The 24,916-nt window shown below is 47.5% G+C and overlaps 1 protein-coding gene and 1 long non-coding RNA gene across 2 annotated transcripts in view; both read left to right on the forward strand.

Moving 5' to 3' along the window:
• LOC141083026 (SLAM family member 5-like) overlaps positions 1-24,916 on the forward strand; it is a 151,887-nt gene that overhangs the window by 9,133 nt on the left and 117,838 nt on the right. The window contains exon 2 of the mRNA XM_073567171.1: positions 20,964-21,287. Coding sequence (XP_073423272.1) covers positions 20,964-21,287 — 324 coding nt within the window. The remainder of the gene's footprint in view (positions 1-20,963; positions 21,288-24,916) is intronic.
• On the forward strand, positions 22,116-22,836 carry LOC141083029 (uncharacterized). The gene is made up of 3 exons (XR_012230628.1): positions 22,116-22,188; positions 22,260-22,334; positions 22,470-22,836. It is a non-coding gene; the product is annotated as an uncharacterized lncRNA (long non-coding RNA).

A 24,916-nucleotide genomic window follows, 5' to 3' on the forward strand; every position in this document is an offset into this window, starting at 1 on the left:
CAGCTTTACTACCTTCAAGAGTTCCCCTGTCCATTTCGCCCCAGACATAAGGGCATCTGCCCATGTAGTAAGCTGCCACATCTTGCTGCTGCCCTGCATTCCACTGCTGCTGTGTCCTTTGGTTCCCAAGCTCTGGACGACTTGGCTCCTAGCTTATAACATTACGGGGCCACTGTGTTGCCCGGGCCAAAAGGCCCTACAGGACTGGCCCTACTGGGCTGTCTGGGCTCCCTGGCCCTACTAACTACTTTCAGGAAATGCTCCTGTCTCACCCACAGTTGGCCACTCCTAATTTTACTAGTTGATATTCTAAGCTACTATTCCTATCTTACTATGTCCCCCTTTAGTGGCTAACCCTATAACTTCACTTTCCCTATCTACACAACACTTATATATATATATATATATATATATATGTATATACACATACATAGCAGAATCAGGTACTTTACAATATACATAATATATATATATATATATATACACTAGCTGAAGAGCCCGGTGCTGCCCGGGCATAGTAACTAACTGTGGTTAGTTATAGCAAATTATAATTATCCTCCATCCCATAGTCCCATGCCCATATACCCATCATACATATCCACCATCCCATAGTCCCGTGCCCATATACCCATCATACATATCCTCCATCCCATAGTCGAGTGCCCATATACCCATCACACATCCTCCATCCCATAGTCCCATGCCCATATACCCATCATACATATTCTCCATCCCATAGTCCCATGCCCATATACCCATCATACAAATTCGCCATCCCATAGTCGAGTGCCCATATACCCATCACACATCCTTCATCTCATAGTCCCATGCCCATATACCCATCATACATATTCTCCATCCCATAGTCCCATGCCCATATACCCATCATACATATTCTCCATCCCATAGTCCCATGCCCATATACCAATCATACATATTCTCCATCCCATAGTCCCATGCCCATATACCCATCATACATATTCGCCATCCCATAGTCCCATGCCCATATACCCATCATACATATTCGCCATCCCATAGCCGAGTGCCCATATACCCATCACACATCCTTCATCCCATAGTCCTGTGCCCATATACCCATCATACATATCCTCCATCCCATAGTCCCGTGCCCACATACCCATCATACATATCCGTCATCCCATAGTCCCGTGCCCATATACCCATCATACATATTACATATCCGCCATCTCATAGTCCCGTGCCCATATACCCGTCATACATATCCTCCATCCCATAGTCCAATGCCCATATACCCGTCATACATATTCTCCATCCCATAGTCCCATGCCCATATACTCATCATACATATTCGCCATCCCATAGTCCCATGCCCATATACCCATCATACATATTCGCCATCCCATAGTCAAGTGCCCATATACCCATCACACATCCTCCATCCCATAGTCCCGTGCCCATATACCCATCATACATATCCTCTATCCCATAGTCGAGTGCCCATATACCCATCGCACATCCTCCATCCCATAGTCCCATGCCCATATACCCATCATACATATTCTTCATCCCATAGTCCCATGCCCATATACCCATCATACATATTCACCATCCCATAGTCCCATGCCCATATACCCATCATACATATTCGCCATCCCATAGCCGAGTGCCCATATACCCATCACACATCCTTCATCCCATAGTCCTGTGCCCATATACCCATCATACATATCCTCCATCCCATAGTCCCGTGCCCACATACCCATCATACATATCCGTCATCCCATAGTCCCGTGCCCATATACCCATCATACATATTACATATCCGCCATCTCATAGTCCCGTGCCCATATACCCGTCATACATATCCTCCATCCCATAGTCCAATGCCCATATACCCGTCATACATATCCTCCATCCCATAGTCAACCATTATGACATCATAATGAGCGGCGGCAGGGCTTGCAACCTATGATGACATCAGCGTCACCATGGCAACCATTGTGACATCATAATGAGGGGCGGGGCTTGATACGCACACACTGCTTCCCCAGTATGCAAATATGGGCATTATGACATCATAATGAGGGGCGGGGCTTGACGTGCACACACTTTTTCCCCAGTATGCAGACAGGGGCAAAATTGTTTGGTGAATTGGAACGCGCGGGGTTGAAATTTCGCCTCACAACATAGCTTAGGACGCTCTCGGGGTCCAGACGTGCGACTGTGCCAAATTTTGTGGCTGTAGCTGCGACGGTGCGGATGCCTATCCCGGACATACACACACACATACATACACACTTCGAGCTTTATATATTAGATATATATATACACAGTACATTGCGAAAGTATTCAGCTCCCTGGCACTTTTCAACCTTTTCCCACATATCATGCTTCAAACATAAAGATACCAAATGTAAATTTTCGGTGATGAATCAACAAGTGGAACACAATTGTGAAATTGAACGAAATGTATTCGTTATTTTAAATTTTTGTGGAAATTCAAAACTGAAAAGTGGGGCGTGCAATATTATTCAGCCCCTTTAACATAATACTTTGTTGCGCCACCTTTTGCTGACATTACAGCTGCAAGTCGCTTGGGGTATGTCTCTATCAGTTTTGTACATCGAGAGAGTGAAATTCTTGTCCATTCTTCCTTGGCAAACAGCTTGAGCTCAGTGAGGTTTGATGGAGATCGTTTGTGAACAGCAGTTTTCAGCTCTTTCCACAGATTCTTGATTGGATTCAGGTCTGGACTTTGACTTGGCCATTCTAACACCTGGATACGTTTATTTGTGAACCATTCCATTGTAGATTTTGCTTTATGTTTGGGATCATTGTCTTGTTGCCAGACAAATCTCCGTCCCAGTCTCAGGTCTTTTACAGACTCCAACAGGTTTTCTTAAAGAATGGTCCTGTATTTGGCTCCATCCATTTTCCCATCAATTTAAACCATCTTCCCTGTCCCTGCTGAAGAAAAGCAGCCCCAAACCATGATGCTGCCACCACCATGTTTGACAGTGGGGATGGTGTGTTCAGGGTGATGAGCTGTGTTGCCTTTACGCCAAACATATCTTTTGGCATTGTTGCCAAAAAGTTCGATTTTGCTTTCATCTGACCAGAGCACCTTCTTCCACGTTTGGTGTGTCTACCAGGTGGCTTGTTGCAAACTTTAAATTACACTTTTTATGGATATCTTTGAGAAATGGCTTTCTTCTTGCCACTCTTCCATAAAGGCCAGATTTGTGCAGTGTACAACTGATTGTTGTCCTATGGACAGACTGTCCCACTTCAGCTGTAGATCTCTGCAGTTCATCCAGAGTGATCATGGGGCTCTTGGCTGCATCTCTGATCAGTCTTCTCCTTGTTTGAGATGAAAGTTTAGAGGGATGGCCGGGTCTTGGTAGATTTTCAGTGGTATGATACTCCTTCCATTTCAATATGATTGCTTGCACCGTGCTCCTTGGGATGTTTAAAGTTTTGGAAATCATTTTGTATCCAAATCCGGCTTTAAACTTCTCCACAACAGTATCACAGACCTGCCTGTTGTGTTTCTTGGTCTTCATGATGCTCTCTGTGCTTCAAACAGAACTCTAAAACTATCACAGAGCAGGTGCATTTATACAGAGACTTGAATACACACAAGTAGATTATATTTATCATCATTAGTCATTTAGGACAACATTGGATCATTCAGAGATCCACAATGAACTCTCTGGAGTGAGTTTGCTGCACTGAAAGTAAAGGGGCCGAATAATATTGCACGCCCCACTTTCCAGTTTTTGAACTTCCACAAAAATTTAAAATAACCAATAAATTTTGTTCAACTTCACAATTGTGTTCTACTTGTTGTTGATTCTTCACCAAATATTTACATTTGGTATCTTTATGTTTGAAGCATGATATGTGGGGAAAGGTTGAAAAGTTCCAGGGAGCCGAATACTTTTGCAAGGCACTGTATGTGTATATATATATATATATATATATATATATATATATATATATATATATATATATATAGATTAGAACCTTACTTAGCTGGGACATGTTTGGGGCATAGGTAAGTCTCTGTAACACCTTACAACTGAACCAGAGGTGTACCCAGAGCAGGTCCCAGATGGTCCCCGCGAGGAAGGAACTTTAACGTCACTTCTGGCTGCATCCAGCCAGGAGTTCCAGGCTGCTCTGCACTCAGATGCTAGCCTGGAGACACTGAGAAACCTCCCCGAGACGCCCACCTCCGAGACTGATTTGGAGAGGGTGTTCTGGGATCGAGGGAGTTTGTACCAGCAAACTGTTCCTGGTAAATCCCAAAAGGAGTGGTTGGAAAGACAGCTGGTCAGCCCCTACCAATTTAGGGGTGAGTTGTTACGGATTGGCCATGAGATTCCACTTGCTTGACACTTGGGGATCAGCAAAACTAAGGCCCGGCTGTGTCAACACTTCTATTGGCCCAAATGGGGGGTGGATGTGATGAACTACTGCCGCTCCTGTATCACCTTTCAAAAAGTGGGAAAGTCGGGCCTTCTCCCAAAGCTCCCTTGATCTCTTTGCCTCTCCAGAGGATCGCTGTGGTCATTATGGGACCACTGGCCATACCAGCAGCTCTGGAAAGTAGTACATCCTTACTGTGGTAGATGTACCCAGAGGCAGTGGCTCTGTCCTTAACTGGTGCAGATAAGGTGGCAGTTGCCCTGTTGGCCATCTTTTCACAAGTAGGATTTCCCACGGAGATGCTTACTGACAAGAGGACTCAATTTATGTCTCACCTAATGGAGGCTCTCTGTAAAAAAATGCAGGTGAAGCATCTGATATCGAACACGTATCAGCCCTAAACCAATGGTTTGTGTGATTGCTTCCACGTTACCCTCAAGCTGATGCTAAAAATGCTGGTTGAGACCCAAGGACACGACTGGGAGCATTACCTCCCACACCTGCTATTCGCTTACCAAGAGGTTCTGCAGGCCTCGACGGTGTTTTTCCCCCTTCCAGCTTCTGTGCGGCAGGTGAGTCCGAGGACCCCTTGGGTTGGTAAGGGAATCCTGAGAAGAAGAGCCGAGCCCTTCAGAAGTGTCCATCTTGGAGTATGTCACGCATTTCTGTGACAAGATGCAGACCTTGATGCAGTTGGTACATGACAACATGGTGCAGGCCCAGGCTGACCAAAAGTACTGGTATGACCAGAACGCCCAGGATCGGACCTACCAGGTGGATCAGAAGGTGTGGGTGCTGGTCCCCATATCAAAGGATAAGCTTCAGGCGGCTTGGGAATGCCCGTATGTCATACACCAACAGCTCTTCCCAGTCACTTATGTGGTCATTCTTGACCACGCTCATGGTAGGCGCAAGGCCTTCCAATGTCAATATGATGAAAGCTCATCAAGAACATGGAGCCTGCGTCCTACCGGTCTGCAACCTGCCCAAGGACGGGGAGGAAAACCCACTTCTGGACATGTTGGCTCAAGCTAAGGCCGACGGGTCCATAGAGGACGTGGATGTAAGCGCCTTGCTATACACACCTGAGCGGTCGCAGTTGCGAGCCATGATAGAACCCTTCTGGGCCTTGTTTACCAACAGACCTGGAAGGACTGAAGTAGCAGTCGGACGAGGTGCAGCACATCATGCGCCAGGAGATTGATGAGATGTTGCAGCTGGGGATGATTAAGTGGTCCAAGAGCATGTGGGCCTCACCGTTAGTCCTAGTGCCAAAGAAGGATTGGACCACTCAGTTCTGTGTGGACTATAGGGGGCTCAATGCCTTAACAGCCTCCAATGCGCACCCAATGCCACTCATCGAGGAGCTGCTTGAGCGGTTATCTGGCGCGTGCTATCTATCCATTATGGATCTGAGTTGGGGATATTGGCAGATTCCCCTGAGCCCCGAGGCACAGGAGAAGTCCACCTTTATCACCCCCGTGACAGTCCACGGTCATGCCCTTTGGCATGAAGAATGCTCCTGCCACATTCCAGCGGATGGTCAACCACCTGCTGCAGGGACTGAAGAGGTGCGCGGTGGGATACCACCTTGAAGGATCACCTTCAGCATCTCCAGGAGGTGCTCAAGTGCATCCACCAAGCTGGCCTGACCATCAAGCCGGGAAAGTGCTAGATGGGCTAGATGGGCATGAGCGAGGTCCACTACCTGGGGCAACGGGTAGGCAGAGGTTCTATGAGGCCAGAGCCTGGGAAAGTGGATGCTATCATGTCCTGACCCACCCCCAGGACCAAGAAGCAGGTGATGACCTTCTTGGGCACTGCAAGGTACTATAGGCGCTTTGTACAAAACTATAGTAGCCTTGCAAAGCCCTTGATGGACCTCACCAGTAAAAAACTACCCCATACAATCGACTGGACAAACGACTGTGAGGTGACTTTTAGGGCTTTGAAAACAGCCCTGAGCAGCTCTCCTATCCTAAGGCAAGTCGACAGCAGTTGGCCGTTCTTAGCACAGACCGACGCCAGCGAGTTTGGCCTCGGTACTGTGATCAGGAACCAAGAGCACCCCGTGTTGTACCTGAGCTGGAAGCTCCTGCAAAGGGAAGTGGCCTACTCCATCATAGAGAAGGAGTGCCTGGCCATGGTTTGGGTCCTGCAACATTTTCAGCCCTACCTGTACGGGTGCCCCTTCACTGTGATGACCAACCACAAGCCCCTCAGTTGGCTGCACACCGTGTCTGGTACCAATGGAAGGTTGCTACGCTGGAACCTTGCTCTCCAGCAGTACGACTTTACCAATAAACACAAAAAGGGCTGCGAGCATGGCAATGCAGATGGGTTATCCCAGCAGGGCGAGCCCGTGGAGGCGCGCATGTAGGAATACCGAGAGGTCCTGCCTCTGTAGCGCAGTCCAAAAAGGGGAGGTGTCAGGATAATATGTGTTATTGCATTAATAACCAAAGCACCTATCCAGAACTTCCTGCTGCATCACCTCGGTTTGTGAAGGACATGCTGCCCCCCCATTACTTTTGTGCAGTGTAGTATTGAGCTTCTCATGCTGCAGTCCTTCCTCCAGTCTGCCTGTGTGTAAATCTATCCTCCTCTTACCCCTACCTTTCTCACAGCAGCTGGCCACTTATTAATGGTTAGGAGCAGTTCTTCCCGCCAAGGACCCACATGGTTCTTTGTCTATTCAAGATCAAATTTAACAACAGAGAATGTTCATAGGGGCAGGACAAATATATTTACAGAATCTGCATAATTATAGCTATTCACAGCAGCATTTTGTAGCTTATGCGGATGCCAGAAACCGAGAAACAGAATTCTGCCCGCCCCCACTATCCAGACACGTCATGTCAGGTCTTGAATGAAAGATAATGTTGTACTAAGAAAAAAAAAATGATACCCCTGTCGTCTCTTTCTGAGGTTTCCACCAAGAGTTATGACAAATAGACATTTTTAAGAAGTTTTTAAAAGAGGGTGTATATCCTCTAGCTCAGCCCCCAGTGAGGTCAGCAAGGGAAAGGTATAAATCTAGGACGCTTGATTAGGAAGTTGTCTTTTGCTTGGAGAATCAGCTACAGCCAGCTGTGCATTTGAACCCTTCATTCTGGGAAAATTCTCCTCCCCCCTCATTCACACGGCATACCATAAGTTCTTATTTTAATCCCTTTAATTTCTAACTGTCTGTATATACTGTATTTTGTCTCTTTTGTAACATCTTTTGTATCTTTGTAAACACTGCCTATATTTTCTGGAGTAAATCTATAAAATGTGCTAGCTTTGTTTTCCTTGCTCTAAGAACAGACCACCACATCCTCCGCACTAAATTGGGCTACACTGTGAGTGGGCTCCTGACCAGATATTGGTTTTAATGTCAAACGAGGAGCTGGTGGCAGCAGAGCGTTCTGGGGGATTTGGGAGGCCATGGCTGTGATGGAACAGAGGTTTATGTGTGCATTTCCAGCCCGAGACTAGGAATATACATACCACCCTCACTGCAGAGTGCCCAATAGCCAGTACATGGCAGGGCAGCGCTTGTGGTGACTACTTATGCTAGGTGCAGTTCCCTGACTGACCTGAGGGTAAAGGGGGGGCACCAGAGAGCTGAAAGTTCCTAACCAGAACTTTAAAGTGGGATAGACAAGTAAAGTCCTGACACCTTCTCTCCAGTTCCGGTCTCCAAAATGAATCCATAGCCTCTTGTGGACTCAAAGTACCTAATAACGCCTTTGGTTACCTGGTTCCTGTACAACACGGCATTCACACCACTTCTTTTCCTGAATGACCCCCTGGATCCACCGGGCCTCCTCGGGAGAGCACACTCCAGGCATACGCCAGGCGATGCAGTGGGAGTCGGCGATGATGGCGAGGCCGGGGGAGTTGAATGTGTAGAAGGAGGTGTGGCCATCTGGTTGGACACGGGTCCCCTACTCATCGCCGCTGCATCTGGTGACAATTTTCTTCTGCGGCCGCGGGAGACAGCAACCGCCGTTGTAACGAACTCCCTCAGCACAACCTCCAAAGTCTTCTGGGCCTTTTCAGGTTCGGGTCCCACCTTTTCCTCGTCTTCCACCGCCTGTTGTCCCAGTCGCCAGAAAGGACGCCATTCCTCCAGCTCATTATTCCACCAGGGCCTCAAAGCGCAGGCCCGTCTCTGCCCAGGCCACAGTTCGCCTCCAGTCCTGGCGGCCGATGATGCCACGGAACGACATGCTGCGCCTCTGCATAGTATCCAGCAATGGCGTCTCATCTCTCGTCATGCTGTCTGGCACTGTCGGGCTCCTCCTGTTCGTGGGCGGAATCTCTTCTGACTGCTCCACCTGTTTCCTCACATTCTGTTGCATGGGCGGAAGCCTTTCCTTTGCCCGCCTTGCATGGACGGACCTTACTCACAGAGGGACGTGGCCTCCTTCCTTTTGGCGCCAAGTTTCTTCCTTGACACCCACGAAAGGCGGCACTATCCTTCATTTTCGTGCCACTGACCACGGTCTCCTTGTCAGTGTTTGGCCCCATATTAAAGTAACTGTCAGCCACCATCTTTACCTCTTTCATAGCTGTCACAAGTCCACAAATCCCGGGAGTCTTTTCAATCAGTCCCGTAACTGCAGGGCTGCTGGGTTTGATCCATTACTTCAAGTGTAACAAAGTGGCACAGGGTGGTAGACGTGGGTGAGACCACTAAGTCATAGTCACTGAGCGCACCTGCCCATTGCACATATAAAGACAGATAAAGTCCAAGCCCTGCGTGGGAACCAAGGGGATTAGGCAGGAAGACAGAGGACACAGAAGGAGACAGTTAATTTTCTCTCTGTGAGATGACTCCTGGATACCATTCCTGACTGTTGAACGCTGCCGGACACCCCCTCTGACCTTAAAGACATTGACTACATGCCTACACCTAACTGTGGGACAGACTTGACAGCGCATACTGTTCCGCAGATCAATGTGGGCGCGTGGCCTACCCTTGAACCAAGCCAGAGACTTTCCGCACTTCCTTCGGCACCACTGTGGAATCACCAACTGGCATCACACCGAAAACTTCAGACTGATAAGTTTGCCAGTCACTTAGCTAACTTATTGTTTCCCCTGTGTTTTATGCGTTCTGCCTTCACGCCCTTCATTACCAATAACCTCCCTGCATGGAGTATCCCCTGTAATAAATCCCCTTTAACTCTTGATCTGACTCCTGCTCATCACTGCATCCTGTGTTCCTGTGCTTTCCTACAGCATTTAAGAGAAAACATACTTTTAGAAGCTTGTCAAGGACTTTATGTCTCAGTTTACTAGTCTGAAAGCCTGAGAAGCTTCTCCACACCTCACTCCCCTGCCATGACTGATGTCTCTGGTCTCTTTCTAGAGAGGAAACTGTCAGTCAATGGGAGTAAGGTGGTGAGAAGCTGCTAATATACACAGTTCCAATAACACAGTCAGTTTCTAATTTATGTTGCCCATGGAACAGGCAGCACCAATGAAGGTCTTGTGAGGTGTTCCCTGTATGCGGCAGGTCTTGTGGGATGTTCTCTGTATACGGCAGGTCTTGTGGGGTGTTCCCTGTATATGGCAGGTCTTGTGGAGTGTTTCCGGTATACAGCAGCTTCTGAGGATGTTCCCTGTATAAGGCGGGTCTTATGTGGTGTCCCCAGTAAATGGAAGGTCTTGTGGGGTGTTCCCGGTATACAGCAGGTTTTATGGGGTATTCCCAGTATACAGCAGGTCTTGTGGGGTGTTCCTGGCATATCGCAGATGTTGTGGGATGTGTCGGGTCTTGTGGAGTGTTCTTAGTATACAACAGTTCTTTTGTGGTTTTCCCTGTTTGGTAGGTTTTGTAAGGTGTTCCCAATATAAAGCGGTTCTTGTTGGGTGTTCATTGTATACGGCAAGTATTGTGTAGTGATCAAAGTATACAACATATTTTGAGGGGTGTTCCCAATATACCACAAGTCTTTTCTGGTGTTCTTGGTATATGACAGTCTTTTGGGGAGTGAACAGTGGATCATGTGGAGTGTTCCTGGCATACAGCAGTAGTTATAGCTATCAAAAGTGATCCAACAATGAACAAATTGTGAACCAGTAAAATGGTTATGGGTGCCCAAGGCTTGTTAGTGATTATGAAGGAAGACGGCTAGCCATCTGATCAGATCCCATAAAAGAGGTACAGTTACAGAAACTGCTGATAAAGTAACTGCTGGCAGTGATAGAAATGTGTCAAAACATGCAAAGCATCACAGCTTCTGTGTTTGGCACAGCAAAGCTGTCACCCTGTGGGAGTGTTCATACTAATGTGGTGCCCCTGAGGGTTCAGTCGCCACAGAGGTACTGCACCTCATCCAGAGTTTCATTATAACATATTCTTAAATGGTATGGTGCCATAAAAGAAGGAAGTGAGAAGAAGATTTAAATTTAAAACATATATTTTTATTTATAAATAAGTAAAATACGTTATGTAAAAGACAAAAGACAAAGGGGGAACCTCCAAATGCAGGGGGAGGCTGTGCCCAGCACTAGTTTATCAACTTGTTGACATATCAGCACAATGTTGTAGGTACGTCTAAATTAATCCTAAGTTGATAAAAAGGAATATAAATAAACAAGCAAATAGCTAAAGTGCACAGTGCAAGTATATAGCAGCAAGAACAGAGAATAAATGAAGTACAAAAAATATATCTGGGTGCCCTTAAAGAAATAAATGAGGCGGTTATATTATGTCACTAGTAGTGCAAGACAATGTTTGCTACTCAATACTGGGGAGTGAGCTCAGCACTAAACAATTGATATACCACCATGATTTTTGTGAAGAAGCATCTGCGAAACGACGCTCGTCGGGGGTGGGGGAACTGCCCCTGCACACCATCCCCTGTGCACAGTTGTGCGTTACAGCTGCCGGCACCACCATCAGGAGCTTATCTACAGCATTCTGTAAGATAAGAAAAACTAGTTATATTATACTCACCCAGGGGTGGACTGGGTCCGGTTTTGGTCTGATGGGTGTCGCGGTCCAGTCCGGCGCCTCCCATCTTCTAACGGTGACGTCCTCTTCTTTGTTTCCCATTGTGGCTCCAGCGCAGGCGCACTGCTCTGCCCTGTTGAGGGCAGAGCAGAGTCCTGCAGTGCGCAGGTGCCAGACCTCTCCCAGCCCCTGCGCATTGCAGGACTCTGCTCTGCCCTCAACAGGAGCCACGACGGGTGTTACGGTTCTGCAGCACAGGACTAGGGTAGGAGGGGGAAAACTGACCCTGCACTGCGACTAGGCTGATGCCCTACAATGGAGTGGGCGACCCATTCCTTGTGAATAGACCCACCGACGATCCTAGGCTAATCTCATGCGAAGGCCTATAGATGGGGGGAAGGGGGTCCCTGAAAGATATAAAGACTGGGTACAAAAACGGGTCACCTCCTAACAGAAAACACAGATAAGGCTGCAGAAACAAACTGGAAACAGAAATTAAGACTAGCAGAACCAGAGGTCCCAGAACTGCATTAACTAAAAACACAGAAAGCAAAGAAAGGCTCCAAGCCAGACTTCAAGCGGATTAGCACTGCTGTCCAGCAAGGAATGGGAGACAAGTGCAGGTTAATAAAGGGTGATACAATCACCTGACCAAAGGCATACCCAGCACCAGGGGAAAAAGACCAGCAGCCAGAACACCGCAAGAAAATGCTGGATAGTCACAAACTGAGCAGATTCTAACAGTGACTCCCCTTTAACGAGGATCCCCCGGATTCTCTAGGCCGAGCCTTATTCGGAAATCTCCTGTGAAAAGCCTTAATTAATCTTGAGGCTGAGACGTTCACTGCTTTCACCCAGGAATTGTCCTCAGGACCGAAACCCTTCCAGGATACGAGATACTGTAAGCCTCCTCTGTTATACCTGGAATCAAGAATGCATGAAATCTCAAACTCATAGTCCTCATCAATTGGAGGAACAGATGGCATAGCCACCTTATCAGGCAAGTCATCTCTTTTCAGCTAAGATACATGAAAAACTGAATTAATTTTCCAGGACGAAGGAATGTCCAATCTGACCGCTGCCAAGTTGACAATCTGAACCACTTTGAAGGGTCCTACAAGCATAGGCCCCAATTTGTAAGAAAGGATCTTTAAATGCAGATTCTTAGAGGACAACCAAACCATGTCCCCAACAACAAAAAAGCTCGCCTCCCTTGTTTTCTTGTCAAAATATCTTCTAGACCTCCAATTAACCTGATTCAGATTATGGCGCACACTGGTCAAAACCCTTTCCAAATCTCCAGAAAAACTCTCATCCTCAGGCACCGCTGCACCAATCCTAGTAAAAGGACTGAAAGATGGATGCTTCCCAGTACAACAAAAAAAAGGGAGAGCACCCAGCCGAAGAAGATGTATGATTATTGAGAGCAAACTCAGCTAATGGTAGATATTCCGACCACATCTCCTGATTGTCTGCTATAAAACATCTCAAAAACAGCTCAACGTCCTGGTTCTTCCTTTCGGTCTGTCCATTGGACTCCGGATGATAACCCGACGAAAATGACAAATGAACGTTAAGTCTGTCACAAAAGACATGCCAAAATCGAGCCACAAACTGTGGTCCCCTATCGGAGACAATGTCCGTTGGGACACCATGGAGTCTGGCAATCTCTTTCACAAATGCCCTGGCAAGTGTCTTAGCGCAGGGTAATTTATTGAACGGGACCAGATGACACATCTTACTATACCTGTCTACCACTACCCAAATGACAGAAAAACCCTCAGAGACTGGCAGGTCGGTGATAAAATCCATTGCAAGATGTGTCCATGGGGAACTAGGAACCTCTAATGGGCACAGCAACCCTGCCACTGGGGCATGAGAAGCTTTAGACCTAGCGCACATGGTACACTGACGCACCCACTTGACGATTTCTCTTAGCCACCCCGGCCAACAGAAATTCCGACCGATCGACTTTTTAGTCCCGGCAATCCCTGGATGAGCTGCCAAACAAGACTCATGACATTCCGCAAACAGAGCTCTCCTCAGGGCTTTAGGCACAAGTAATTTCCCATATGGAGTGTTGGTTGGTGCTGCATCCTGGGCTTTAAGAATGCTATTTTCCAACTCAGAACCTAACTCCTGGCGAGAACGTACTGGTGGCCGCATATGGCCCGTGACGTCAGGGACTATATTCAGGCGTGCGTCTCTTGCGCCCAGAATCAGTCCTCTCGACAGTGGCCCGCTGGGTTACTCTATCCTCTGCCTGTTGCGGACAGGCCCTGGGAGATGGTAGGTATGGACTTTGTGGTGGGTCTGCCCAAGTCCAGTGGCAGCACCATCATTTGGGTGGTCACCGATCATTTCTCCAAGATGGTGCATCTGGTACCACTCTCTCGGCTACCTTCGGCACGGGGCCTGGCAGCGTTGTTTATTAAACATGTTTTCCACCTACACGGCATGCCGGATAAGATTGTCAGCGATCGGGGTCCTCAGTTTGCGTCTCGTTTCTGGAGAGAGCTCTGTTCTCTGCTCAGCATTGAGCTAAATCTCTCATCGGCCTATCATCCTGAGACAAATGGGTTGGTTGAGAGAGCCAATCAGACCCTGGTGACATACCTGCGACATTTTGTCTCGGCCAGGCAGGATGATTGGGCATCCTTGCTGCCATGGGCGGAGTTCACCTTGAACAATGCTGTGGCCGACTCCACCGGTCAGACCCCATTCCTCTTAAATTACGGTCAGCATCCGCGCATCCCCATGCCCGTGTCGTTCACCAACTCTAGGGTGCCAGACTGGGTGATGGAGGCACATGACATTTGGGATCGCACGCAGGATGCTATCCGGGCCTCCAAGGAGAGAATGAGGCCCTCCGCTGATACTCGCCGGCGCCCTGCTCTGACCTTCGCCCCTGGCGACTTAGTGTGGCTCTCCGCTGTGTGCTGTGTTTGCATGGTGTCTCACCCACCTGTGAGCCAATGCTCTTCTCAGTCTGCAGAATTCCCATTTCTTTCAGCAACATACACACATTTCCAGAGTCCAAGTTCATTTTCAACAACATTTTACTCAGCTCATCCAGTTTTGATACAGGCATCGCACAGCAGTTTTCACATGTTATGGATACTCTTTCTCCTGAGCTATCCCTGGTCCTTCCTGACATCATGTGTTCCTGCTCCATGGTCTCCAATCCCACAGCTTTCTGAGTAGCTGGTCTAGCTGGTCCCTGGTGCTCCCTGTCCACTTTCCCCATCTTGGGCGCAATTACAGGATGCCGCTGCTAGTCCTTGTCAAGACTATAAGACTCGGACGTTATGGGAGTGTCCCATAAGCCTAGGTGCTTGTACTCTCATGCTGCCCAGATCCACACATGCTCCAATGCCTGACCACTAGTGTTGAGCATTCCGATACTGCAAATATCGGGTAGCGGCCGATATTCGCTGTATCGGAATTCCGATACCGAGTACTGATATTTTTACAATATCGGATACCGGAATCGGAAGTTCCCATAATGCAATGAGCCAGTGTTGTGGCTGTGATTGGCTGCTGAAATGATGTCATCATGATGCGCGGTCTGTGTGGGCCTGCTGGGGGTCTGTGCGGGCCTGCCGGCGGTCTGTGCGGGCCTGCCGGGAGTCTGTACGGGGCTGCCGGGGGTCTGTACGGGCCTGCTGGGGGTCTGTACGGGCCTGCCGGGGGTCTGTGCGGGCCTGCACACACACACAATCCCCGGTTGGCCCACACAGACCCCCGGCAGCCCGCACAGACCCCTGGCAGGCCTGTACAGACCCCCGGCAGGCCCACACAGACCCCCGGCAGGCCCGCACAGACCCCCGGCAGGCCCATACAGACCCCGCTCGCACACACAGACATGCACAGTGTCCGCCCACGCACCGCTCACACGCTTCCCCCCCTCCCGAACTGGATGTACAAGAAAGGTTTTTTTTAATTCCGATATTTCTGTCCCATTGACTTGAATGGGGTTTCCGGTATCGGAATCGGCGATACCCGATACTTTTTGGGTATCGGTTCGATCCAATCCGATCCGATACTTCACGGTATCGGATGGTATCGCTCAACACTACTGACCACCCGTAGGGCCTGGAGTGATAAGCCTCTGGCATCACACAGCTCTCCAACTTTCCACTGTTGCTCTTACTATCTCCAACTCTCTGCAACAACTCCTAACAACTGTCTACCTCATAGAGAACTTCTCCAAAATTCTAGCTAACTCCTCCCACCATCTAGCTTCCTATTGGGTTAACCATTTAACTGTTACTACTCTGGCAAAAGCCAGTTCTTACCTTAATCTGACATCTAACTCTATAGTGCCCCCCTTAACACTAACCCCAAACTACATTGTCATAGCACTTACCAATGCTACATGCTAAACCTATCTGAGTCATCAAGGCTACGTTCACATTAGCATCTGGTGCTCTGCAGAGGGCTGCGTACTTCCTCCGTTAAGTCCCCCTTCTTCCACAAGCTTTTGCATGTGACCTGCGTACCTTTCTTTAACATTGGGTATGCAGGACATGCTGAAGTTGCGTTTTGTGCGGATTGGCTTGCGAGTCAAAAGGACGCATCCACATACATCTGCATGTCCTGCATACCCAATGTTAAAGATAGGTACGCAGGACGCATGCAGAAGTATGCGGAAGTAGGCGGGGCTCGATGGAAAAAGTACACAGCCCTCCGCAGAGCCCCCGAACGCTAATGTGAACCCAGAATAACTGTCCCTATTCTCAACCCTATCACAGTATAATTTTAAAGACATTAGTACATGACACATTATGTTATACAGTGTATATAGTTACGTATTACTACTCACAAACATACTTTACACAGTATAAACAGTAACTACATATTCACATTGTATCCAATTTTATCCAGCAGGCATGCACAAGGATGCAGGGCACAAACCAGCCGTCTGCACACCCCCTACATATTATCCCTGTACTGTGACATCACTGTGTGTATTATCTCTGATTTGATTCATCCAGTTATTGCTTCAAATCTTCCATCCTCTGGATCTCCTTTCATTCTTTAGTCTCTGTGGTCTTCTTTTTGGGTCTTCCTGCATTGACTTGGTTTCACTTGACCACATGGTACTTACTGCCCTTCATTGACATCAGTGTCATTGATATGTGTTTTGCCCCATGTGACCATGTGAGGTAGAATCTACCTAGAAGAAGAGCATGTGCACTACGTCACCCAGCCGGCATATACCTGAGAATAAACAAGTGTGTGTTCTGCGGACACTACCGCTCTGCCATGGCATGAAGGTTTTGATGCAAGGGTGCACTTATTTAGCTTCCTGGTAAGATTGCATAACCTGGTCCAGAAAACAAGGATGACATGGGGGCAGTTGCAAACGTACCTTTTCATTACAATGTCTCTCCAGAAGCTTCCTGACAATCACCATCTCACTTTAGCAGTTTGACATTTTGTTATCCTAGCATTATCCTGAGCATGTCAGCGTAAAATATATATAGGTTGTGCTTCAAAGCAACACATAGCTCCCAACCATCCCGGATTCCGCGGGACAGTTCCGTTTTTTCCCTGCCCACCCGCTGTCCCCCCTGGGACTCTATTTTTCCAGCACAGCAGGGAGATAAGCCGCACATCCCCCCCATGCACCCCATCCTCGCCCTCCCAGAGACCCACCGTAGCCCCTTACAGCCAGCAATGGCATGGATAGGCTGTTCTCTTCTGTGGCACAGGACCTGTGATGAGGTCTCAGGAGGGGAGGAGTCAGGGGTCACATGATTAGGGGCCTCAGTGTATGCACGACTCTGCTGTGCTGGTCGTCAAGGTGCTGAATGAGGGAAGTTTATGTGTGGGGTCAAGAGGGGTTTACAGGGTGGATGTAGCAGAGCTGTGTGTGTACAAGGTGGATGGAGCAGAGATGTGTGTATGCGAGGTATACGGAGCAGAGCCGCGTGTGTACGGGGTGTACAGAGCAGAGCCGCATGTGTAAGGGGTGTACGGAGCGGAGCCACATGTGTACGAGGTGTACGGAACAGAGCCGCGTGTGTATGAGGTGTACAGAGCGGAGCCATGTGTGTACGAGGTGTATGGAGCAGAGATGTGTATGGAGCGGAGCCGCGTGTGTATGAGGTGTATGGAGCGGAGAGGTGTACGAGGTGTACGGAGCAGAGGTATGTGTGCATGAGGTGTATGGAGCGGAGCCGTGTGTGTATGAGTTTTACGGAGTGGAGCCGTGTGTGTACGAGGTGTATGGCGTGGAGCTGTGTGTGTGCGAGGTGTACGGAGCGGTGCCACGTGTGTACAGGGTGTACGGAGCGGAGCCGCATGTGTACAAGGTGTACGGAGCAGAGCCGAGTGTGTATGAGGTGTACAGAGTGGAGCTATGTGTGTACGAGGTGTACGGAGAAGAGATGTGTATGGAGCGGAGCCACGTGTGTATGAGGTGTATGGGGTGGAGAGGTTACGAGGTGTACGGAGCAGAGGTATGTGTGCATGAGGTGTACGGAGCGGAGCCGTGTGTGTATGAGTTTTACGGAGTGGAGCCGTGTGTGTACGAGGTGTTTGGCGTGGAGCTTTGTGTGTGCGAGGTGTATGGAATGGAGCCCTGTGTGTGCAAAGTGTACAGAGCTGAGCCATGTGTTTACGGAGCTTAGCAGAGCAGTGTGTTTATGGAGCTTAGCAGAGCCGTGTGTATACTGGGTGTTCAGAATGGAGCCGCGTGTGTATGGAGCAGAGCCGCATATGTACGGGGTGTATGGAGTGGAGCTGTGTGTGTATGGAGCGGAGCCGCGTGTGTACGAGGTGAATGGAGCAAAGCCTCATGTGTACAAGGTTTAAGGAGTGGAGCCATGTGTGTACAAGGTGTACAGAGCGTGACTGCATGTGTACAAGGTGTACGGAGCAAAGCCACATGTGTACGAGGTTTATGGAGTGGAGCCATGTGTGTGCGTGAAGTGTACGGAGTGTAGCCGTGTGTGTATGAGGCATAAAAGCGGAACCGTGTGTGTATGAGGTATGCAGAGCCATGCGTGTACAAGGTGTATGGTGGGGAACATTCATACTTCCCAACCGTCATGGATCCTGCAGGACAGTCCCGATTTTGAGTCTGCCTCACTGCCCTGGCCGGGAGGTTACTTTTCCCGCGGACACAGGAGTACACAGCAGAGCTCCGAGGAGCACTTTAAAATTTGCACATGACGTTCCACCGGAAGTGACGTTCCGGAAGCTGACCGGAAATGAGGTAATTTCAGGAGGAGATTGTGACGGAACCATGGAGGCACTTCAGGGAATGCTTCAGATCCACACCGTGTCCTCCTCCGACATCGTGGGCAGCGGAATCGCCTTGGACTCGGGGCTGTCGGCCATGTGAGTGGATCATGATATGTCCTGCAGCAGGAGGCTCGGGTGGGTATTACAATGGGAGCCGGGCTGCTATAGTATCTTTTTAGAATCTTTATTTCTTTCTCTCTCTGTTTCTCTTTCTCTCTCTTCTTTCTTTCCCCTCTTCCTTTCTCTCTCTCTGTTCTTTCTTTCGCTCTGTTCTTTCTTTCTTTCCTCTTTCTTTCTCTCTCTAATCTTTTTTTCTCTATGTGTTCTCTTTCTTTCCCCTCTTTCTCTCTCTCTCCATTCTTTCTTTCCTCTCTTTCTCTCTCTCTCTGTTCTCTTTGTTTCTCTGTTCTTTCTCTCTCTCTCTCTCTCTGTTCTTTTTTTCGCTTTATTTCTTTCCCCTTTCTTTCTCTCTCTGTTCTTTATTTCTTTCCCCTCTTTTTTTCTCTGTCCCTCTCTGTTCTTTCTTTCCCCTCTTTCTTTTTTCTCTCTGTTTTTTTTCTGTTCACTCTTTCTTTCTCTCTGTTCTTTTTCTTTCTTCTTTCTCTCTGTTCTTTCTTTCTCCTCTTTCATTCTCTCTCTGTTCTTTTTTCTGCCCCTTCTTTCTTTCTCTCTGTTCTTCCTTTATTTCTCTCTGTTTCTTTATTTCCCCTCTTTCTTTCCTTTCTTTCTTTCTTTCTCTCTCTGTTCTTTCTTTCCCTCTCTTATTTCTTTCTCTCTATTCTTTCCTTTTCTCTCTGTTCTCTCTCTGTTGTTTCTCTGTCTCTTTGTTCTTTCTTTTTCTTTCTCTCTCCCTCTGTTCTTTTTTCCCCTCTTTCTTTCTCTCCCCTCTCTGTTCTTTCTTTCCTTCCCCTCTTTCTTTTTTCTCTCTGTTCTTTTTTTCTGTCCCCTCTTTCTCTCTGTTCTGTCTCTCTGTTTCTTTATTTCCCCTCTTTCTGTTCTTTCTTTCCCCTCTGTTTTTCTTTCTCTCTCTATTCTTTCTTTCTTTCCCCTCTTTCTTTCTTCTTTCCTTCTTTCTTTCTTTCTTTCTTTCTTTCTTTCTTTCTTTCTTTCTTTCTTTCTTTCTTTCTCTCTCTGGTCTTTCTTTCTCTCTCTGGTCTTTCTTTCTCTTTCTTTCTTTCTCTGTTCTTTATTTCTTCCCCCTCTTTCTCTCTGTTCTTTCTTTCTCTGTTTGTTTCTTTCTCTCTCTCTGTTCTCTCTCTCTCTGTTCTTTCATTTTCTCTGTCTCTTTTCTTTTTCCACTCTTTCTTTCTCTCCCTCTCTGTTCTTTCTTTCCTCTATTTCTTTTTTTCTCTCTGTTCTTTTTTCTATCCCCTCTTTTTTCTCTCTGTTCTTTCTCTCTCACTCTGTTTCTTTCTTTCTTTCTTTCTATGTTCTCTTTCTTTCCCCCCTTTCTTTCTCTCTCTGTTCTTTCTTTCTCTGTCTGTGTTTTTTCTTTCCCCTCTTTCTCTCTCCCTCTCTGTTCTTTCTTTCCTCTATTTCTTTTTTTCTCTCTCTGTTCTTTTTTTCTGTCCCTTCTTTCTTTCTCTCCCTCTGTTTCTTTCTTTCTCTGTTCTTTTTCTTTCCCCTCTTTCTCTCTCTCTGTTCTTTCTTTCCCATCTTTCTCTCTATGTCTCTGTTCTTTCTTTTTCTCTCTGCTCTTTCTTTCTTTCTTTCTCTCTCTGTTCTTTTTTCTATCCCCTCTTTCTTTCTCACTGTTCTTTCTCTCTCTGTTTCTTTCTCTCTGTTCGTTCTTTCCCCTCTTTCTTTCTCTTTCTCTGTTCTCTCTTTCTTTCCCCTCTTTTTTCTTTCTTTGTTTCTTTCTTTCCCCTCTTTCTTTCCCTCTCTGTTCTTTCTCTCTCTGTTCTTTCATTTCCTCAGTACCAATGTGCTAACAGTACCAGCCACTTTGCCCATAATGCCTGCCACTATGCCCTCAGTACCAGTCAGTGTGATCAGCAGTGCTAAATGGGTGCAGTTGGGGCGTGGACATGGGTGTGACTAGTTGTGAAATGGGTGTGGTTGGGGTATGGTCTAAAGTTTGCCACGGCGCACTGCGCGCACCGCAGCCTTTGTCCCTCTATCCCTTTTTCAAAAGTTGGGAGGAATGGCAGCATAAGATATCTGCATCCTAGTATATCAATTGCAAAAACATTTACTAAGTCCAAAACATGATCCTATAAAGAGAATTGTGCTAAAAAGACAACAGTGAACTTTCTGTTGTATCCTATTTTGGGTGCAACAAATGTAAATCCATATTTAGAGTTGTCCAGCCTCCTATTAATACCATATAATTATTTTATATCAGGTGTCATCTGTGATGAACCCTGTACACATGAAGATGTACCTGTTGCTGGGAGAGGAGAAGTCATTCTACACGTCAATCAGACAGGGATCAGACTCATCAACTGGATTTTATTACCAAAGGGAGATGTTATCATTACAGCTAAATCTGGACAATCTTTTGATGAGAAAGATGTGTTACCTCAGTATAGAGGAAGAGTAAGAATCGTCTCTGGCGGATTCTTTCAGATCATTAATTTATCACCACAAGATCAGAGCATCTACAAAGCAGATATACGAACAAACAATGACAAGACCATCTGTAAACTGTTCAATCTCACTGTATTTGGTAGGTCATACTTTCTCCTGTTCTGTCTTAAGTATATAGCATTATTTATGTCCTTTTTCTTCCACATATACAGTGGGGTAAATAATTATTTGATCCCTTGCTGATTTTGTAAGTTTGCCCACTAAGGCCTCTTTCACACATCAGGTTTTCGGCGTCAGGCGCGATCCGGCGCTTTTGACTAAAACCGGATCCGGCGAAATGCAATGCCGGATCCGGTTTCCCCCCCATTGACTTGCATTAGAGCCGGATCGAGCCGGATGGCCATGCGTTTCATCCGATTTTCGCCGGATCCGGCAATGTGACGCGATCCGGCGTCTGGAAAAAACGGCTACTGTAACGTTTTTTGTCTCCGGCGAAAAAGCCGGACACGCCGTATCCGGCGTGTCCGGCTTTTTCATACAATGAAAGCCTATGAGCGCCGCAATGCGCCTGATCCGGCGACAGCCGGATCCGGCGGCCGGATCCGGTTTCTTTGGTCTGAGCATGCTCAGTAGCTCTGCCCACAGGACATATATAAAAGCAAGACAATGGGACCCTCAGCCACATCCAACATGCCACCCAAGCCAAGAACCAGGAGCAGGAGAAGGCAGCAGACATCTGCAGCAGCAGCACCATCAGCACCACCCCAAATGGAGCAGCATGCTGAACAACGGGAGGGGAGTCCAGCAGCAGATGAGAGATGGTAATTATCAAATCCCCCATTCCTCCAAACTAGGGCTATGGAATATCAAGATATTCATTGGCCCTTTGTTTCTCTTTATTCAACAGCCGCCCAATAGATGCAGCAGCAGCAGCAGCAGCAATGGCAGCAGCAGAAACACCAACCACAGCCATGGAGTCTGGCCATGAGGAAGACAGCACATCTTCTGGGAGCCCTCCCTCGCATCGTCAGCGTTTGACGGTAAGTTTTTATTTCCAAAATCCATCATCTCTGTAATATATGTGTATTCATTGCCTTTTATTTCAAAACAGGAATCACAAGATGAAGAGGAGCTCCCTGAAGAAGAAGGAAGGGGTGGACAGACACTTGGAGTGGGCTCACAATTGGTAAGTTTTTTGCATCAAACGCAGAAACACAACATCACACTACACACAACACATAGAAAACAATGTTCTGCAGACCACACACAGCAAACAAATGCCTACATCCAAAGACATAACATTTTTTGTTTTCTTCTCTAGTCTTCCCAATCTGGTGCTCGGCCAAGAGGTCCTCGCAGTGCCTCCCAGGGTCGTCGGCGACAGCAACGCGGCAGTCACCAGCGTGTAAGTATAAATATTTTTGCTTTGTTTTTTTTGCACTTTTTATTTCATTTCTTTTGTGGAGGCTAATTATGTTATTTTTGTCTTTTTCTTTAACAGCCTTCACAGCGTGCTCCCGACTCTGACGGTGAGGATGGAGGGATTGATGTGGACCGCCTCATCGATCTCGTCAGAGAAAGGGAGCCGCTCTGGAATATGGCTGACCGCCGCCACGCTGACCTGATCGTTACCCGACGACTCTGGGAGGAAATCTGTTCGCTCCTTGTGGACCGCTGGGAGGACCTCGAAGCTCGGGCCCAGATTAAAGAGCGTAAGTATATACAGTACCGGTTGCTTGATTTAAACCAGTGTTTCCCGAACTCCAGTCCTCGTGGTCCCCACGGATCATGTGTTCAGGATTTCTATTTACTTTGGAAATCCTGAAAACATGACCCCTGGGGACCATGAGGACTGGAGTTTGGGAAACACTGATGTTGTATACTAACCACTTTGTCCTTTCTCGTTTCAGGGGAGAGAATTGTGAAGCGGTGGCGGTCTGTGAGGGATCGTTTCAAGAAGGAGTTCAATAAAGAGATGCGGGCCCCGAGTGGATCTGGAGGACGCAGGAGCAAGTACAAGTACGCACGAGCCCTGTCGTTCCTCCGGGAGACAATGCTCACCAGAAGGTAAATATTACACACCACATGTGACAAAAAAATGTTTACATGTAACTTTTTTTTTTCAGCCAGGGCCATACCATGTCACTATTTTAATTGGTTTTTTTTCTCTTTATTCCACAGCACGGTGAGCAGCACTCGGGAGCCTGCACGATTGGACCCTTCTGAGGCGATCCCTGAGGAGACCGGCACCGAGGGACACTTCGACCGCCCTGGTACATCTGCACCTTCCCAGCCTTCCCACACATTCGACCCATCTGTCCCATCCACCAGCACCAGCACAGGAGCATCGTGGCCGCCTACATTACATGAAGCTGCTGGTGAGGAGATCGCTTTCCCTTTACCCCACCCTTCTGCCCCTGCCACCTCTAGTACACCTGCGGGTACTGGGCGGCAGCGGCAGAGGGGTCAGGAAAAGAGTTATGCGCCAGAGTTCTTGCATCTGAATGCATCTTTCCAGAACTGTCTAAAAGTCTTGTCAGAGCAAATCTCCGCAGGCTTTCAGCAGATCAACTCCAGCATTCTGGAGGTGAAGACACTTCTGCAAACCATGCATTCAGAAGCAAGATCTTCGCCAAACCACACCTTTTTCAGGTCTGTTGTGGAGCGCATGGCAACACTATCTCCTACCCAGCAGATGCATGTAATGCATTCGTGCCTCCAGCCACTTTCCATCCTCCCCCTCCTATTACATCTGCACCCCCTCCAGCCACTTTCCATCCTCCCCCTCCTATTACATACCAGCAACCTCCCCAGTACCAGCAACCTCCCCAGTACCAGCAACCTCCCCAGTACCAGACATCTCCCCACTTCCAGCAACCTGCCCCGTACCAAACTCCTTCCCCGTACCAAACTCCTTCCCCGTACCAAACTCCTTCCCCATACAACTTTCCATCAACATCATCTGCTCCTACAGTCCCTGCCCAACCCTCCACTCCACCCTCCATCACCTCTTCTGCCTCCCACATGTCCACCCATTCTGTAGCTTTTTCCACACCATCACCTCTAACTGTTCCTTCCCCACCACGATCCCAGTCCTCTCTCCACACTCCCAGTGTCGAAGTGTCCCGCAGCCCCTCCAGCAGTATTTCCACCCCACACTACACAGATTTATAATGTGTGTTTTTTAATAAAAATGGTCATTTGGTTTAAAACATTTATTAAAAAAGTTTTTCACTTTAAAAACATTTTACAAAAAAAAAATATTTTAAATAAAAGTTAAATTATCGTTTTACAATGGTTGTCTGTCATTTCTTTCTGCGGCGAACTATGTTTAAAAAAAAGGTTAAATACAGGGTATTTCAAAGGTAAAAAGGTATTCAAAACCAGGTATATAACTGTGGGTAAATTTTAGCTTTTTGCCACAGTTGTGTTCCTGGTTGTGTTTGAAGCAAAGTATTTCACCTAAAAAGTTGTGTTTATTGTTGGTGATTTCCTAACAATGTACACAACTTTTGTTAAAAGGTGAAATACTTTGCATAAAACACAACCAGGTACACACCTGTGGCCTAAAGCTAAAAATAGAGACCATGACAAGATAGCCAACTTTGGTTGGCAAAGGTATATACTGTTGGTACAGAAGGTACACAAGTTTGGTTAGGGCACAAATCTTTCACACTCTGTCATCCTGCCAGTGTACTCTGCCTTGAGGTGACAAAGTATAGTGCAAAATTGTCCCTCATTACTGAAACCGTCACAGAACTTCTAGTG

The sequence above is a fragment of the Dendrobates tinctorius genome, unplaced genomic scaffold (assembly GCF_039654945.1).
Source record: "Dendrobates tinctorius isolate UK_male_01 unplaced genomic scaffold, ASM3965494v1 ptg000019l, whole genome shotgun sequence".
Taxonomy (NCBI): Eukaryota; Metazoa; Chordata; class Amphibia; order Anura; family Dendrobatidae; genus Dendrobates; species Dendrobates tinctorius.